General features: G+C 36.9%; 1 protein-coding gene and 1 long non-coding RNA gene across 2 annotated transcripts in view; one reads left to right on the forward strand and one right to left on the reverse strand.

The window, feature by feature from the left end:
* The window catches only part of LOC123522548, a 4,465-nt gene extending 1,816 nt beyond the window's left edge, over window positions 1-2,649 (reverse strand). The window contains exon 1 of the long non-coding RNA XR_006680801.1: window positions 2,543-2,649. This is a non-coding gene — a long non-coding RNA (uncharacterized LOC123522548). The remainder of the gene's footprint in view (window positions 1-2,542) is intronic.
* Window positions 1-15,918, forward strand: part of LOC101639705 (arylacetamide deacetylase-like 2) — a 46,074-nt gene that overhangs the window by 10,721 nt on the left and 19,435 nt on the right. Inside the window, exons 3-4 of the mRNA XM_004715992.1 lie at window positions 4,564-4,633; window positions 6,724-6,895. Of these exons, the coding sequence (XP_004716049.1) occupies window positions 4,564-4,633; window positions 6,724-6,895 (242 nt within the window). The remainder of the gene's footprint in view (window positions 1-4,563; window positions 4,634-6,723; window positions 6,896-15,918) is intronic.

Raw genomic sequence — 15,918 nt, forward strand, 5'->3', positions numbered from 1 at the left:
CCCCCCCCCAAAAGAAACCTGAATGCATTTGAGTCAATGCAGGTTCAAACTGACCCTGCAGGACAGGGTAGAACTACATTTCTGGGTTCCTGAGACTGTAGCTCTTTAAAGGAGTAGAAAGGCCTGTCTTTCTTGAGAAGGCAAGTCCATGAGAGTCAAAATACCAGCTTGCATCTATCCCACCTGAATTTTGAGGCCATCTCCAGAACAGATTTGCTGCCTGGAACATTCATAACTGAAGTACCAGAGAGCTGAGGGAAGACATCAAGAACGTCGTTCATGAAGAAAACAGAAGGTCATTAAAAAGAAAACGAAGAAAGAAAATATCAAATTGAATGTCAGAAGAGATTCTGACACTTGCTCTAAATCTTTTTTTTTAATTGATGCAAAATTATATATTTTAAAACGCTGACAAATGTCACAAACATTACAAAAATTCATAAAGACATTTAAAAAAATTAATTACTTGCTTGGCATAGTTATATAACAGTTTTCCTTTATTGTATTATGATATACGGTTTGAAAGCTTTTTCTTTTCCTCTTTTATTAAATACTTTTATTGGGGGTTCTTACATCTCTTATCACAATCCATACATTCATCCATCATGTCAAGCACATTTGCACATATGTTGCCATCATCATTTTCAAAGCATATTCTTTCTACATGAGCCCTTGATATCAGCTTCTCATTTTGTCCCCTCCTTCCCCCACCTGCCCTCCCACATGAACCCTTGACACGTTATAACTCATAATCTTGGATTAATTAAGGCAATTGGAAGAAATGATGGATTCAGAGAGCTGAACAGAAAAGATCAAAGCCAGCTCAAGAAGACAAAGTAGAATATTTTCATGAAAGGCAAAAGATTTATACAATATGAAGAGAAATGAGAGTATAAAGTAAAATATTTTAATGAAATGTGCAAAAACCCAAAATTAGAAAACAGTCTCAGCATATCTTGAAATGTAAGAACTCAAGAAAAAAATTCAAGCCTTGAGTTGCATTATTGAAAGATTCTATGAGCAAATTATTGAATGATACAGGAAGCTTCAAAAGAAGAGGAAAGGAGTCACTGTACCCAAAAGTATTAGTCAACAGTCTACCATTTCAGGAGGCAGAATGCTACTGAGGAAGAAGTTCAAGCTGCACTGAAAGCATTAGGTAAAAACAAGACTAGGACTTTATGGGATATCCATTGAAATGTTCTTACAAACTGAAAAACACTGCGAGCACTTACTCTTCTACATCAGAAAATTAGGAAGAGAGCAACTTGGCTAACTGAGTGGAAGACATCCATATTTGTAGCCATTCCAAGAAAACTGATGCAAAGAAGGCTCAATTTATGAAAAAATAGAATTAATATCACATGCAAGTAAAATGCTACTGAAGGTCATCCAACCGTGATTGCAACATTACATTGACATGGAGCTATCTGCCAGAGGTTGAGACCAAATTCAAAAGAGGATATGGAACAAGGCATACCATTGGTGATCTCAGATGGATTCTGGCTGAAAGCAGAGAACAATAAAAATATGTTTACTTATGTTTCATTGAATATTGAGTGTTGCAAAACAGTGAGGTTATTTTGTGGAATAAGGTCCCCATTCCCCAAGCCATGGTATTCCTCATTGCCTCATATGCATGTGAACATTGTACATGGAATAAGGAATACTGAAGAAAGGTCAATGCATTTGACTTGTGGTGCCAGAGAAGAATATTGAAAGTACTACGGACTGGCAAACAGGCAAACAAACCTGTCTTGTAAGAAGTATAGCCAGAGTGTTCTCTAAAGGCAAGGATGGAGAGACTTAGTCTTACACACTTTGGACATGTCAGGAGAGAACAGTCCCTGGAGAAGACATTATGCTTGTTAAAGTGGAGGGGCAGTGAAAAGAGGGAGTATTTCAAGGAGATGGATAGACAGTGGCTGCAACAATGGTTTCAAGCATAGGAACAATTGTGAGAATGGTGCAGGACCAAGCTGGCTGTGTTTTGTTCCCTTGTGCATGAATTTGCTATGGGTGGAAACCAATTTAATGACACCTAAAAACCACAATATTATATAACAAACACCTTAAAACTCTCTCTAGGAGTATTATATAGATTATTTTCTATTAGTCGGATTAAATATTTATAGTGAAATATAATGGGAGAAATTGAGGAGTTCTCCTTATAGATGTATTTTAGGCAGCAGTATGAAGATTAGCCAAACGTTGAGAAGTGATCACATTATACTAAGACATATAATTAGGAAAATAAACTCTATGAGCAAGGAAACTGATGGAATAAGTACTTTTCCAGAGTAGCATGATTTACAGGGTGAATTATTCAAGAGCTTGGGAAGTAGGACATTTTGCAAACCTCAAGAAATCCTCATAAAGATTGTTCTTTCTTACCTAATAGTTTGAGTCTGAAACAATAAACTTTACAGCATATGCACAAACAGGCAAGAAGGGGAAAAGCTCTTTTCTACTTCAATAAGGTTTAAGTTTTAAACCAGTGGTTCTCAAAATTTAGTGCTTAACAATCAATTCAAAGACTTACTGGATCCCATCAGTGGAATTTCCGAATCAGTAAGTCTGTGCTGGAGTATGAGATTTGCATTCACAGTCAGTTTCCAGTTGATCTTGGTCCAGGAACCACATTCAGTTGGACTGCTTCTGATAATCATTAATGCTTGATCTTCAGACCTCTGCCCCTGCTGAGGCCCAGAAACCCCGTAATGTGCATCTGATCGGCTCTGTCTCTCCTTTCTATCAATGATTTACTCTTGTGATTTTGAGTCACTCCAGGACTCCTCCCCCTTGTCAGTCATCTGCAGACCATTCTTATTACTACTTCAGAGGAAATAATGGATAAAGGGAATTACATGCTCTCAAAGCTTTGTACTTTTCATCCCCTGCTTAATCCCTCCCTTCCATTTATTTAACAATTATACCCAACCCCTATCTAATTTCCTTCCAACACTTGTAGAGAAAAATCTATCTCAAATTTGCTACTTTTGTCGAATCACATGCTTCTTAACCCACTCTTTGACTTTATCTATCTGTAACAATCCTGTATCATAAAGACGTTTGAGATTTTTTAATTGACTCCTAAACACTTCATGGTCAGTTATATAGTTTAAGCAATTTTTTTGAATTAAGAAACACAGAAATATTTCTCTGGTAGATGTTTTACATACTTCTGTGATTCTTGTTTTACAGCATTTAACCCAATGTTTCTTGGTCAGGGAGCAGAGAAAGATATGAGCAGGCAAATATATGTGACTTCAGAGTTTGAGATGAGAAGGGGAAACAAAAAACTTAGTCAGGTTCTTGTAAGGGAAGTACAAAATCATTGGAAGATGAAAATGAAAACATAGGTTTTTAATAAATCATTGAAATTTTTAACTATTAAAGTCAAATAATTCTTGTATTTTGTTCTTTATCTGTGCATTGCATTGTTATAAAATAACTTTAATAAAACATTATTCTTTCTACCTAAAAGGCTAGGTTATTAACCCATCTCTTCTTAGATTTTATATTACTAGTACTTATTTTTATTTGAAACTTTACAAGGGATACCTTAAGAAAGTTTGGGATTTGATCACAATTCTGGAAATATCTCAGTTCTACACTAGCTACCAAATGTGTCCAATTGTTGAGGACATACACAGATTCATGCTGTTTAGGGAGACAACCCATACCACCTTTCTCCCTGAGTTACAAACCAGTTGAGATATCTATGGCTCCATAGATTCAGGAAAATGTAAGTGAAACATCCTGGTACTTCTGATAAAGATTTTTGGGAGTGAATGTCTAAGTGTTGGTGATAAGTGGAATTTGAGTTAGAGAGACCAGCCCTGGTAGTGCAGTGGTTAAATTGATTGACTTAGTAGTTGCTCAGAGGGAGAAAAATGTGGCAGTCTCCTTCTACAGAAGTTGCAGCCATGGCGATCCTGAGGGGGCAGTTCTACTTTGTTTTAGTTCACAGGGTCACTATGGATCTGGACCCACTCCATGACAAGAGGTTTACCCAGTCATGGTGACTCACCACACTGCCCCCCTTCTCCCAATGAGCTGTGCTATATATAGACAGAGGTAGATTTGAATGCACTCCGTCTACAAGGCCAAAATAGAACCCAAAAAAATCCATTACATCTAGTCATTTCCTGGTCATATCAACCCTATAGTACAGAAACCCCTTAGGGTTTTCAAGGCAGTGATTTGTATGGAAACAACCAGAAACTCAGCCACTATGCTACCAGGGCTCCTTTGGCCAAGGGGCACTTGGAAAGATCATTGTTTGCACACAGCATGTAGCAATAGTAGCTTACAGTCTCCTCCCTGAAGTGCCAGTTACTAAAGCCATCTTTGTGTTTTGGAAGGGTGTGTCTCGGGAAGCTAAAATGGGCAGAGTGAGTCATGCTGATTCAAGGCTTTCTGAATGGAAATGGAGGTGGAGGTGGGGAATAAAACTCGTTTGTGAAAAAGACATTTCTTTGCACATTTACATCTGTAAGTGTCATTTCTGTTGTTTTTTTAGTTACAAGTAGCACCTTTTAATGTATTTTTCCATTTTAGAACAGGCATCTTACGACTTCCTGAATAGATGGACAGCAAACAGACTTGATGCTGTTGTGGTGGCATTGGAGTAAGATAATTATTATCTTTTGCTTCTATAATTTTTACCTTTACCATTAAGTAGTCATATTTCCAAATCAAGGTAGACTTACCTGTAATACAATTTTACAGTATCAATATGTTTGACTTGTCACAATCTCAGTTCTCCAACACTCCTAAAAGAGAGCTGGCATCACATTGTTTCCCTTCCATTGTGGGGACCCGTGGTGAACAATTTGGGAACCAGCATGATGATCACAAAATTATGTTACACCAAACCAACTCCTACGGAGACCACATGGTATGGTGGATTAAGCACTGAGCTGCTAACGACAAGGTGTAAATCATTCTAACTCACCAGCCAATCCTGGAGAAAGAGAGTTGAGGGCTTTTACTCAGTAAAGATTTCATCTGGGATTTTCTCTGGAGCAGTTCTCTTCTACTGTCTCTACAAGTCAGAATCTCCCCAAAGGCCCTTTTTGTTCGTTTGGGTCTTGGTAGAAAGTCCTGGTTTAAAATAACACAGTGTTTAAAGGAGCTTCAAGGAGTTCATGAAAAGCGATCATGTCATTTTCCCACACATTGTTTTAATGCCCCCAGAGGAGCCACGGTGCCACAAGGGCATAGAGGGCAACGCATTGGGTTGCTAACTGCCAGGTCAGTAGGTAGCACCCACCGCCTCTCCAAGGGAGGCCGATGAGGCATTCTGCTCCGAGAAGGATACAGAACCTCAGAAACCCAGAGACAATTCTCCTCTCTCCTAGTAGTGTCGCCAGGATTCAGAGTCAACTTGGTGGCAATGTTTTTGTTTTGTGTTGTTCTTTGTTGTTGTGTTGATAGTAAGACAAGAGGGGAGTAACATTTTTTTCCCCACAAATAACACAGATTCTACGTTTTTTGGTTAACTTCATATTTCCTCCTCACTACCTCAGGAATATTTCTAAGTGTGCCAAACTACTTCTTTTATACTTCAGCATGTAAACAAATAAGCATACTGTGGTATACCAGATGCGGTATAAACATGTAATGTTAAGTCTAAAAACAAAACTGGCCACCATCAAGCCAGTTCTTCCTCATGGCGCCCCTACAGGGTGGGGTAGAACTGCCTCTGTGGGTTTGTTGGACTGTAACTCTAAGGGACTAGCAAGCATCCCCCCACCCCACCCCCACCCTGACTTCCCCGGAAGGAAGCTGGGGGTTTCAAACTGCTGCCCTTATGGTGAGCAGCCCAAGGCATATACAGTAGGCACCAGACCTTCTCCAATGCTAAGTATAGACATTTACAAATATTATGAAAGACAAATTTTTAAAAATATATTAAAACAAGACTGATGAGATTTAAAAAAAAATTAGGCCCACACATGCAGAAAAGATCCATTTGTATCTATTTAAAGAATGAAATAACCTGATTCACAAATCCATTCACATGACACAGGCAAACTCCCATATTAAGGTTCTTATTGGATGCCTCAGAGATGATTCAGACTCATGGAGACCTCACATGGCAGGGAGAACTACCTATAGCTTTTTTCTTGCCATTTCTTTATCCATTGAAACATCTGGATGGGTACAAACTACCAATCTTTCTGAACTAAGTGCTTAGCTATTTGTACCAGGAGTTATTTAAAGCAGCGCCCTAGAATAGTTAAAAGTGACTTACCTAATTTCTCAAGTACTAACCATTGTTAAAAATGTGGCTTCCCATTGTAGAATTTTGATCTAGATTACTTAAAAAATAAAATGAAAGAGGACATTTACCTTGTAAATGCTCTCAGATCTGCATTTACTAATCTGCAGTGCTTTTCCAGCAATGGCTTTTAAAATATTTAGGTCACCAGGTATATTATGAATATAATGTTAGCTATAGAGAATCTCCACATCAAAGGTACAGGGACTAAATTTTGCACATGTAAATTTAGGGAATTAATAACACTAGTATAATAATGATGTCATAATAACCTATTACCCTCACACAAGGACACCATAAAAATCTTAAGAGTTAAAAATCTTTATGTCAAAGATAGTAAAGAGAGTAAAAGATAGTAAAATCACAGATTTGATTTTTCAAAGATTGAAAAATAAGAGAGTTTTCATAAATGACCTATTTCTTTTTCCTTAAAGCTATAGACTAGCTCCTCAATACCACTTTCCAGTTCAGTTTGAAGACGGCCTTGCTGCAGTCAAGCATTTTCTTCAGGATAATATTCTTAAAAAGTATGGAGTGGATCCCAACAGAATCTGTATTTCAGGAGATAGTTCTGGAGGCACCTTAACTGCAGCAATAACTCAAGAGGTACACTGTTTTTGTCTTTGTTCTGAGAAACAGATGTTAAGGTTTCTTTCTTTCCCCCTCCAAATGTATATTCAGTCCTTCCAGCCCCCAAGGATTATCTTGCCAACCCCCAGGACAGTTCTACTCTGTCCATACAGCAGTGAGCTGGGTTTTTGATTATAGACCTTTTCATGCAACTTTCTCCTTTATTAATTTAATGTAGTAAGTCATATTGAATGATTTTCAAATATTGACTTATTGTTGCATTTCAAAGAGGAGCATCTTTTGATGATGATTAATTTTTTTTCTATATTCTTGGGTTTCATTAAATTATATTAGGCTGCCTTATATTATTTGAACATGCTCTGTCAGGCTTTTATGTATGTCTTGCACTTACTTTATAAAAGCATTTGGGGACTATCACTTCCTGGTCCATGTTCTGATTTTGTATTAGATTGGGTCTTACTTTTCTTTAAATGACTGAAAGAATTCACCAATGAAAAAGTTTGGGCTGGTATATCTTACAAAGTCAATGAAAATGAATTAGAGATCTATGTATATTTTCTATTTCTTCTTGAGTCAAAATTACTAATATATATGTATATTAAATGCACTTATTTCCCTTAACATATTAATTGGCATAGTACACACATTCTTAATGGGATGATTTCATACCAAAGGGGGCAAAATTTGTTCTTGATGAAGGCAAAATATTTTATTTAAAAAGCACATATATGTACAGTGTATTTCCAGTACATGTGTGATATTAGCATTTCAGGGATTAATGAAGGAAGAAATTCTAAGAAGTTACAATTGATTTTTTTAGTTGAATTCAAGCCAATTCCAACTTGGGGAAGGCAATAATAATATTAAAAAGCTGAGAAACACTGGGTTTGTTTTTCACAATGCAGTTATTCCTCACATATCACCTATCTTGTTATCTGATATTTCAGATGGAAGAACATATTTCAGATGGAAGAACAATACAAAACAAAACAAAAATGTCCCATTGGACTATTATGAGAATTAGTAGTATATAAATACACATCATGTGCAGGGCCCTGGTGGTGTAGGAGTTACTGTTGAGCTATTGACCTGCTGTTGGAATCCACCAGCTGTTGGAATCCACCAACTCCTGCTCAGGAGAAAAGATGCTTTCTACTCCACGAAGAATCACAGCCTCAGAAAACCATAGGGGCAGTTCTCAAAGGCCTCCACGAGTCGGAATTGACTCAATGGCAGTTAAATGCAAACATTTTATTTGAAGGGTTAATGCAACACTGGTTATACTGCTGAAATTTGTCAATTTAACCAGACCACAATTCTCTCTTGATTGCCACTTGTGGTTTGTTATTATTTTGTTGTTATTGTTAGGTTCCCTTAAGTTGATTCCACTCATTGCGACTCTATGTACAACAGAATGAAACACTGCCCAGACCTGCACCAGCCTCACAATTATACTTATGTTTTAGTCCACATAGCAGCCTCCGTGTCAATTAATCTCGCCCATGGTTTTCAGCGTTTTTGCTGCCCCTCTACTGCACCAAACATGAGGTCCTTCTCCAAAGACTGGTATATCTTATAACATGTTGAACGCACGTGAAATGAAATCTTCCTTGCTTTTCAACACTTTAAGCAGCAGATTTACCCAAATGCAATGCATTGTTTAATCTCTTGATGTTTGATCTCTAGACTGTTTCTTCCATGAGCATTGATTGTGCATCCAACCAAGCTGAGATTCTTGCCAATTTCAATCTTTTCTGTCTTTAACATGGTGTTACCTATTGGTCCAGTTGTGAGGATTTGGGTTTCATTCTATTAAGTTATAAGCCATATCAAAGGCTACAATGCTTGATTTCCACCAGCAAGTGCTTCAAGTTCCTCATTTTCAGCAAACAAGATTGTGCAAAACGCATATCACAGGTTGTTAATAACCTGTTTTCCCATCCCAATATGGGGTACTTCTTCATCTAACCCAATGTTTCTGACTAATCACTGAACATACAGACTGAATAAATATGGCGAGAGGATACCACCCTGATATACACTTATCTTGATTTTAAACCATGCAGAAATCCCTTCACAAACTGCCTTATGATCCATGACCTAATCGATTCCACATGACACAGTGAAGTGTTCTGGAATTCCCTTTCTTCTCATGGCTATCCAGATTTTGTTATGATCCACACAGTTGAATGCTTTGCATAGTCATTAATACACAAGGAAACATCTTTCTAGTGTTCTCTGCTTTCAGCTGAGATCTAGCTGACATCAGCAATGACATTCCCTTTTCTACATCATCTTCTGAATCTTAGGCCACTCCCTGTCACCATTGTTGGATGATCTTCGGCAAAATTTTACTTGCATGTAGTGTCATTATTATCATTCTATAATTTGTGCATTCTGCTGGTCACCTTTATTTGGAATGGGTATGACTATGGATCTCTTCCAGTCAGTTGGCCAATTAGCTGTCCTCCAAATTTCCTCACCTGGACAAAGGAATTTCTTTAATGTTTCATTAGCTTGTTGAAACATTTCATCAAGCCCTAGTGCCTAGTGTTTGGTCAACGTCTTCTTCGCAGTTTTGACTTCTTTCTTCAGTAACATTGATTCTTGCTCATATGCTAGCTCCTGAAATGGTGGGATGTTGAAAAGTTCTTTTTGGTACAGTGACTCGGTGTATTCTTTCCATCTTCTTTTGATGCTTCCCTCATCATTCAATATGTTTTCTACAGACCCTTCCAAAATTGCAGCTCAAAGCTTATTATTCTTCTTCCGTTCTTTCAGTTGAAGAGATACTGAGTGTGTTCTTCCCTTTTGGTTTTCTAACTCCAGGTCTTTGTCCATTATGTTATAATATTTAGCGTTGGGTTCTCAATCGGACCATTGACATTTTCTATTCAGTTCTTTGACTCCATCATTTCTTCCAGTTGCCTTAGCTACTGTATGGTTTACAGAAAATTTCAGCATCTTCTAATGCCCACTTTGATTTGTATTTATTTCCTGCCTTTTAAATGACATTCTGTTTCTTGATGTATGATGTTCCTGATGTCCTCCCATAGCTCATCCGATCTTCTGTCATTAGTGTTCAGTGCATCAAATCTGTTCATGAGATGTTCTTGGATTTCAGGTGCGATAGACTCAAGGTAGTATTAAGCCTCTCGACTTGTTTTAATTTTCTTCAGCTTCAGTATGAACTTACATACGAACAATTGATGGTGTGTTACACAGTTGGCCCCTGGCCTTGATTTAGTTGCTGTTATTGAGCTTCTCCATCATCTCTTCCCACAGAAGTCGTCTATTTGGTTTCTGTGTATTTAATCTGTAGAAGTCCATGTGTACAGTCCCCTATTGTGTTGTTAAAAAGTATTCACGATGAAGTCTTGAGTCTCTCAAATCATGTTATCTTCCAGTCCATGTCTATCACCAATACCACCTTGTCCAACTACTGTTCCTCCTTCTCTGTTTCCAAATTTTGCATTTGAATTGCCTGTAATTATCAATGCATTTTAATTAAAAGTTTATCAAATTTTCAATAAAAAATCATAATTATATATATAATTTAAAATTGAAGCTTAAGAAAAGCATAGCAAGGCCCCAAGAGCCAAATACTACCTTAAATCATAAATTTGGACAAATCATCATGGTGTATGCGTTCCTTGAGAAGGGTATCCATCAGGTTTGGTAAAGTAGAGGGTCAAAATAAAAGAAGAAGACTCTTTAAATGGATGAATGGCATGATGGCATCAAACATAGTAATAATTGCTATGGTTGCAACAGACTGGATAGTATTTTGTTCTCTTGTACATGGGGTCTTTATGAGTTAGCTCTGTCTTGATGGCTCCCAAGGATATTAAGCCACCTCTTCTCTGTAAGTTCGTTGTAACATGAATAAGGAAGACCAAGGAAGAATGGATACATTTGAATTGTAGTTCTGGAGAAGAATATTGTAAGTACCATGGGCTGCTAAAAGGACAAACTAATGTATCTCAGAAGAAATGAGGCCAGAGTACCCCTTAAAAGCAAGGATGTCGAAACTTGTCTTATATATTGTGACCTGGTCCAGAGGGACCAGTCCCTGGAGAAGCACACCATTCTAGGTAAAGTAAAGGGACAGCAAAAAAGTGGAAGGTTCTCAATAAGATGGGTTGACTGAGTGGCTGGAACAATCAACTGAAGTATCGGGACAATAGTGAGGATGGCGCAGGACTGGGTAGTGTTTTGTTCTGTTGTGCATGTAGTTGCTATGGGTTAGAACAGACCGGATGGAACCTAAGGACAGGGTTTTCAAGGCTGTGCTTTTTCAAAGCAAGTTGCTGAGCCTATTTTCTGGGCTATTCCTGGGTAGGTTTGGACTGTCACCTATCTGATTAGTTGTATAGACTCTAGAGTTTAATCTTTTGTCCTACCATAGATGACACCTAATTTTAGTAGCTTTAGTTTTGTTATCATTCAGTTTGAAATATTTTCCAACTTACTTATATTCTATTAAAACAAAAACAACAACCTCAGAAAGATCTCTATCAAATTGGCTTTGACTCCAAGTGACATACAAGGCAAATTATGACTGCTACATAGGGGTTGTATGCATGTAGACTTTATGGGCCGGCCTGCCTTCTCTTTCTCTCATGGGCTGCATGATTGCTTCCAATCGCCAATCTTTTGGCTAGCAGCCCAACTTAACCACCAGTCCCCAGTGCTCCTTTCGAGTTCATAGCTTATTTTAAAATATACTAGTTTTTAAATCAAGAGACATTGAAAAGTTCCTATTTTTAATGGTTTTTCAATTTAAATTTCTTGGGATTAAAGAATATGTTCTGTAAAATTTTAGCTTTCGAAATTAAAATTGTCCACAACCAGTTTATGGGCCATTGTTTTCAGTTTTACAAATATACTTGAATAAGAAGGGTATTAACTTTTTTTGCTTAAAATGCTCTGTAGTTATTAAAATATATTTTGGATAATATTGATGTTCCTATCTTCATTTTATTTCTATCTATTTGTTCTATCAGTTACTTAGAATTATGCGTTAAAATCCTCAGCAACAGTTCTTAACTATTGTGTGTATTTTCATAAGGACAGGGAGTCCTGGTGGCATATGTTGGGCTGCTAACTGCATAGTCTGAAGCTCAATCTACCAAGTACTCTGCAGGAGAAAGATGCCGCTGTCTGCTCATATAAAGACTCACAGCTTGCAAAACCAGAGAGCAGTACTACCCTACCCTATTGGGTTGAGATGAGGATTTGTTTGGGGCTTGGTTTCTTTATGGCCCCCTCTACCCCATTGCAATATGTGCTGTATCAATCAGTTCCATCTATCTATCATCTTTATTTCTTTTCTTAATCTATCTATTTAGTGTCTACCGCATATCTTCATTTCATTCTTCTTTTCAGTGCTTGGGAAAACCATATCTAAGAAGAGCTTATCCTATGGTAAATTAGTGGGTAATTTCCATAAAAATAACTTACAATGAAGGGGTCCTTAATGTATATTTATAGAACCTCTCAAAACCATAAATACCATGGAGGTGGTGGGTAAAGGCTAAGCTGTGATAAAAAAGATTAAACAAATCAATTGAATTTATTTACTTTGGAATTTTTGTCTATATTGTGGATTTTGAAGAGGGTATTCTGTCCATTTTCTGCCTTTCACAAATTCTTATGAGACACTTACAGCAGCTAATCTTCCTCGGAAAAAATTGTGAGATATGCTGCTCTGTTCTTTTAAAAATTAGACTTAGTTAGAAACACTTGAAACAAAATGCTTATGCAATGTTCTGCTTTATTTATTTAAAAACCGCTCTTTCCACTCAACTATCAAAATACTCAAGGTTAACGAACTTGTTGTTGTTAGGTGCCATGGAGTGAGTTCCAATTCACGGTGACCTTGTCTACAGCCGAACAACAGACCCGCTTGTTCTGTGCCATCCTCACAATTTTTCTTATGTTACAACTCATGGTTGCCATCTTGTGAAGGGGCTCTTTTTGCTGCCCCTCAATTTTGCCAACTATGATGTCCTTCTCTAGGGAATGGTCTCTCTTGATAACACGTCCAAAGTATAGGAGAAGGAATCTCCCCTCCTTGCCCCTAAGGAGCATTCTCTTTGTACTTCTTCAAAGACAGTTTTTGTGTGTGTGTGGCAGTTCATGATACTTTCAATATTCTTCTCCAGAACAATAGTCAAATGGATCTATTCTTCAGTCTTCCTTATTCAATGTTCAACTTTCACATGATACCATGGCTTGGGTCAGGTGCATCTTAGTCCTCAAAGTAACAACCTTGCTTTCAACACTTTAAAAAGGTCTTGTGCAACAGATTTGTCCAATGCAATGAACTGATTTATTTCTTGACTGCTACTTCCATGAGCATTGAATGTGGATCCAAGCGAGATGAAATTAGAAGAACTTTATACACATATACATACATGTATATAAATATACATACACACATATATATGTTTTGGCATATATACATACACACATACATATATATTAACCTGTAATACTATAAACAGACACGTGCAAAGTTATATAGTATGTATGCCAAATTGGCAATGAATGCAAAAATTTGCTTTTCGCTCTGTGCTTGGATTTTTCCTTCAGCCCATCTGTTCCACTTTAATTTCCATCACATTTAGCCTTGTGTGTAAACTTTCATTAGGGGAAAAAAGAAATAGAATTTATTTGTCAAAAAGAAAAATTTTAAATCTTTATTATTTGATGTCTTCTTAGGTTTCTTCCATGTGGAAGTAAATTGTAGTATATTGGACCCTATTGAAAGGTCATGTGAAGGATCTTATTTGGGTTGCCTGGGATAGAAAATGAAAAGTGGAGAATATCTATATATGAGATTATTTTACTAATTAGTAGTACATGCCTTATAGCAATTAGGTATTGCATTTTTGCTAAAAATGTTTTACAGGTGTAAAGATTCTGGAAACATTGCAACAATTACTCAAGAATCATTAAGCAACCCTTTGCCATGCCTGTAATTTTTGCTACCACATCAAATATTTGCTTGCTTTTGCAAGTGACTAAGGTTAAGTTAAAATGATAATTATCTATATCAGTAGAAATTTATGAAGGTGTATAGGCCTGTTTTACAGATTTCAAATGGGAACTACTGAAATATTAGCACAAGTACCCCCCAAAGAAACAAGTCTCAGTAAATGCTCAAAAGCAGTACAAATTATTTTCTTCATGACATCTTAATTCTGACATTAATATTGTTCTTGAGTTAATTATATGAGAACATAGATGCTATTTTGACTTCTGATCTTTCTGTTTGAAGGGATTGTGACAGTTGAAAACGCATTCTGCAAAATTCTGTATGTGTCTTGGCATGATAGCTGTTTATAGATTTTTTGTTTTAAAATCTCAGTATCAATAATAATACTATCATGCTGAGAGATGAACTCTTTTGATACTCTGAGATGTCAAGAGGACATTTTAAATTTGAATTTCCAGGAGAAATATAATCCATGATATAAAAATGTTCTACTAGATAAGGAGAACCGATGTGACAGCACCTACCAACAATACTTGTTAGGAGAGCAAATGGATTCTTCTGTCATTTTCTTTTCTCTTCTATTACTGTGAGTGAATGGATATCTTCCACCTATTACTTTTGAGATTTTCTAGTAAAATGATGCTATATATCCATATGATGCATTGCCAATTATAATTATTCCAATAGTAATTAAAGCCAGGGAAACTCTTCCAGATATACATCTTTAATCCTGAAATAAGATAAATATGTTTTAAGAATTTAACCATATCTTTTAACTGTTCTATGATGACTATGTTTTACTTTCAGACAGTTTAGCTAACGTTTGTTTTTATTTACCATAAAACAGGGCCAGACATGCTTTCTTAATTTCAGAAGATAAAAGTTGATTTGCTATTTCGAAGTAATTACTCATCCCTGTGCTTTCATAAAGAGCCTTGGTCGTGTGATGGGTTATGCATCAGGCTGCTAACTGCATGGTCAGGAATTTGAGATCAAGGCTTTCTGCTCGCATGAAGATTCATGACCTCAAACATCCAAACAGGCACTTCCAGTCTGTCCTATACACTCACTAGGAGGCGATGGCAGTGGGTTTGGTATTCTTCCAGAGTTGTATTATGTATATATATTACACTAAATAATATGTAATAATTCTATAAAAGAACTAATGTTGAGACTTAAATATGGAACCTATGATTGACATAGATCCTTGAACATGGAAATATATCCCATATCAAGGATATATGTATATCTCCCCAAAAACCAGAATAAAGCTCCACTGGGCAGAGCTTTCAGAGTATGCATTTTTCCCTGCTAGGTGGGCATCAACTAACTTGATCTGAGTTAGTGCACCCAGTGGCATTGCCTGGTAAGGTTGTCTCTGGTCACATCAAATTTTTTTCATAAAATTTGTTTCGCTTGAACCTTGTGTGTGCACGTGTGTGTGATGCTCAATTTGAGAGAACAGCTTGTGGCTATGAAATTTGTTTCCTGCTCAGGAAAAACGCCGCAGAAACTGTTGTGATGTTGAATACAGCTTCCAAGAACAGCATTATGAGAAAAACTCAAGTGTACGAGTGGTTTTCTCGTTTCAAAAAAGGTGAAGTGTACATTGATAACTAACCTCATTCTGGACATAAGTTAACTTCCTGAACAAACAAAAATGTCAACAAAATGTGTGCACTTCTCCTCGAAGACCAAGGAGGAACTATTGAAGAGATGGGGAAGTTACCGGACTATCTTGGGGCTTAGATCAGCTAATCTAAATGGAAGGTTTGTGAATGAGAAGGGTCACTGCGAATATATACCAAACAAACTATCATTAAGTTGATTTCCATTCATAGTGACCTTGTATAAATTTTATGAGGCTGTAAATATTTATGGAAGCAGATTACCTTACCTTTTTCTTGCAGACTGATGGATGACCTTTGAATTGTCAACCATACAATCATCAACCTAATGCTTATCCCACAATGCCAGCCCCGTATTTGTGCTTCAAAAAGTTTGTCAAAAACAGAATGAAAAGATAATGGAAAAT

Source organism: Echinops telfairi, unplaced genomic scaffold, assembly GCF_000313985.2.
Source record: "Echinops telfairi isolate 266 unplaced genomic scaffold, ASM31398v2 ScPeMD7_7422;HRSCAF=8460, whole genome shotgun sequence".
In the NCBI taxonomy this organism is placed as follows: domain Eukaryota; kingdom Metazoa; phylum Chordata; class Mammalia; order Afrosoricida; family Tenrecidae; genus Echinops; species Echinops telfairi.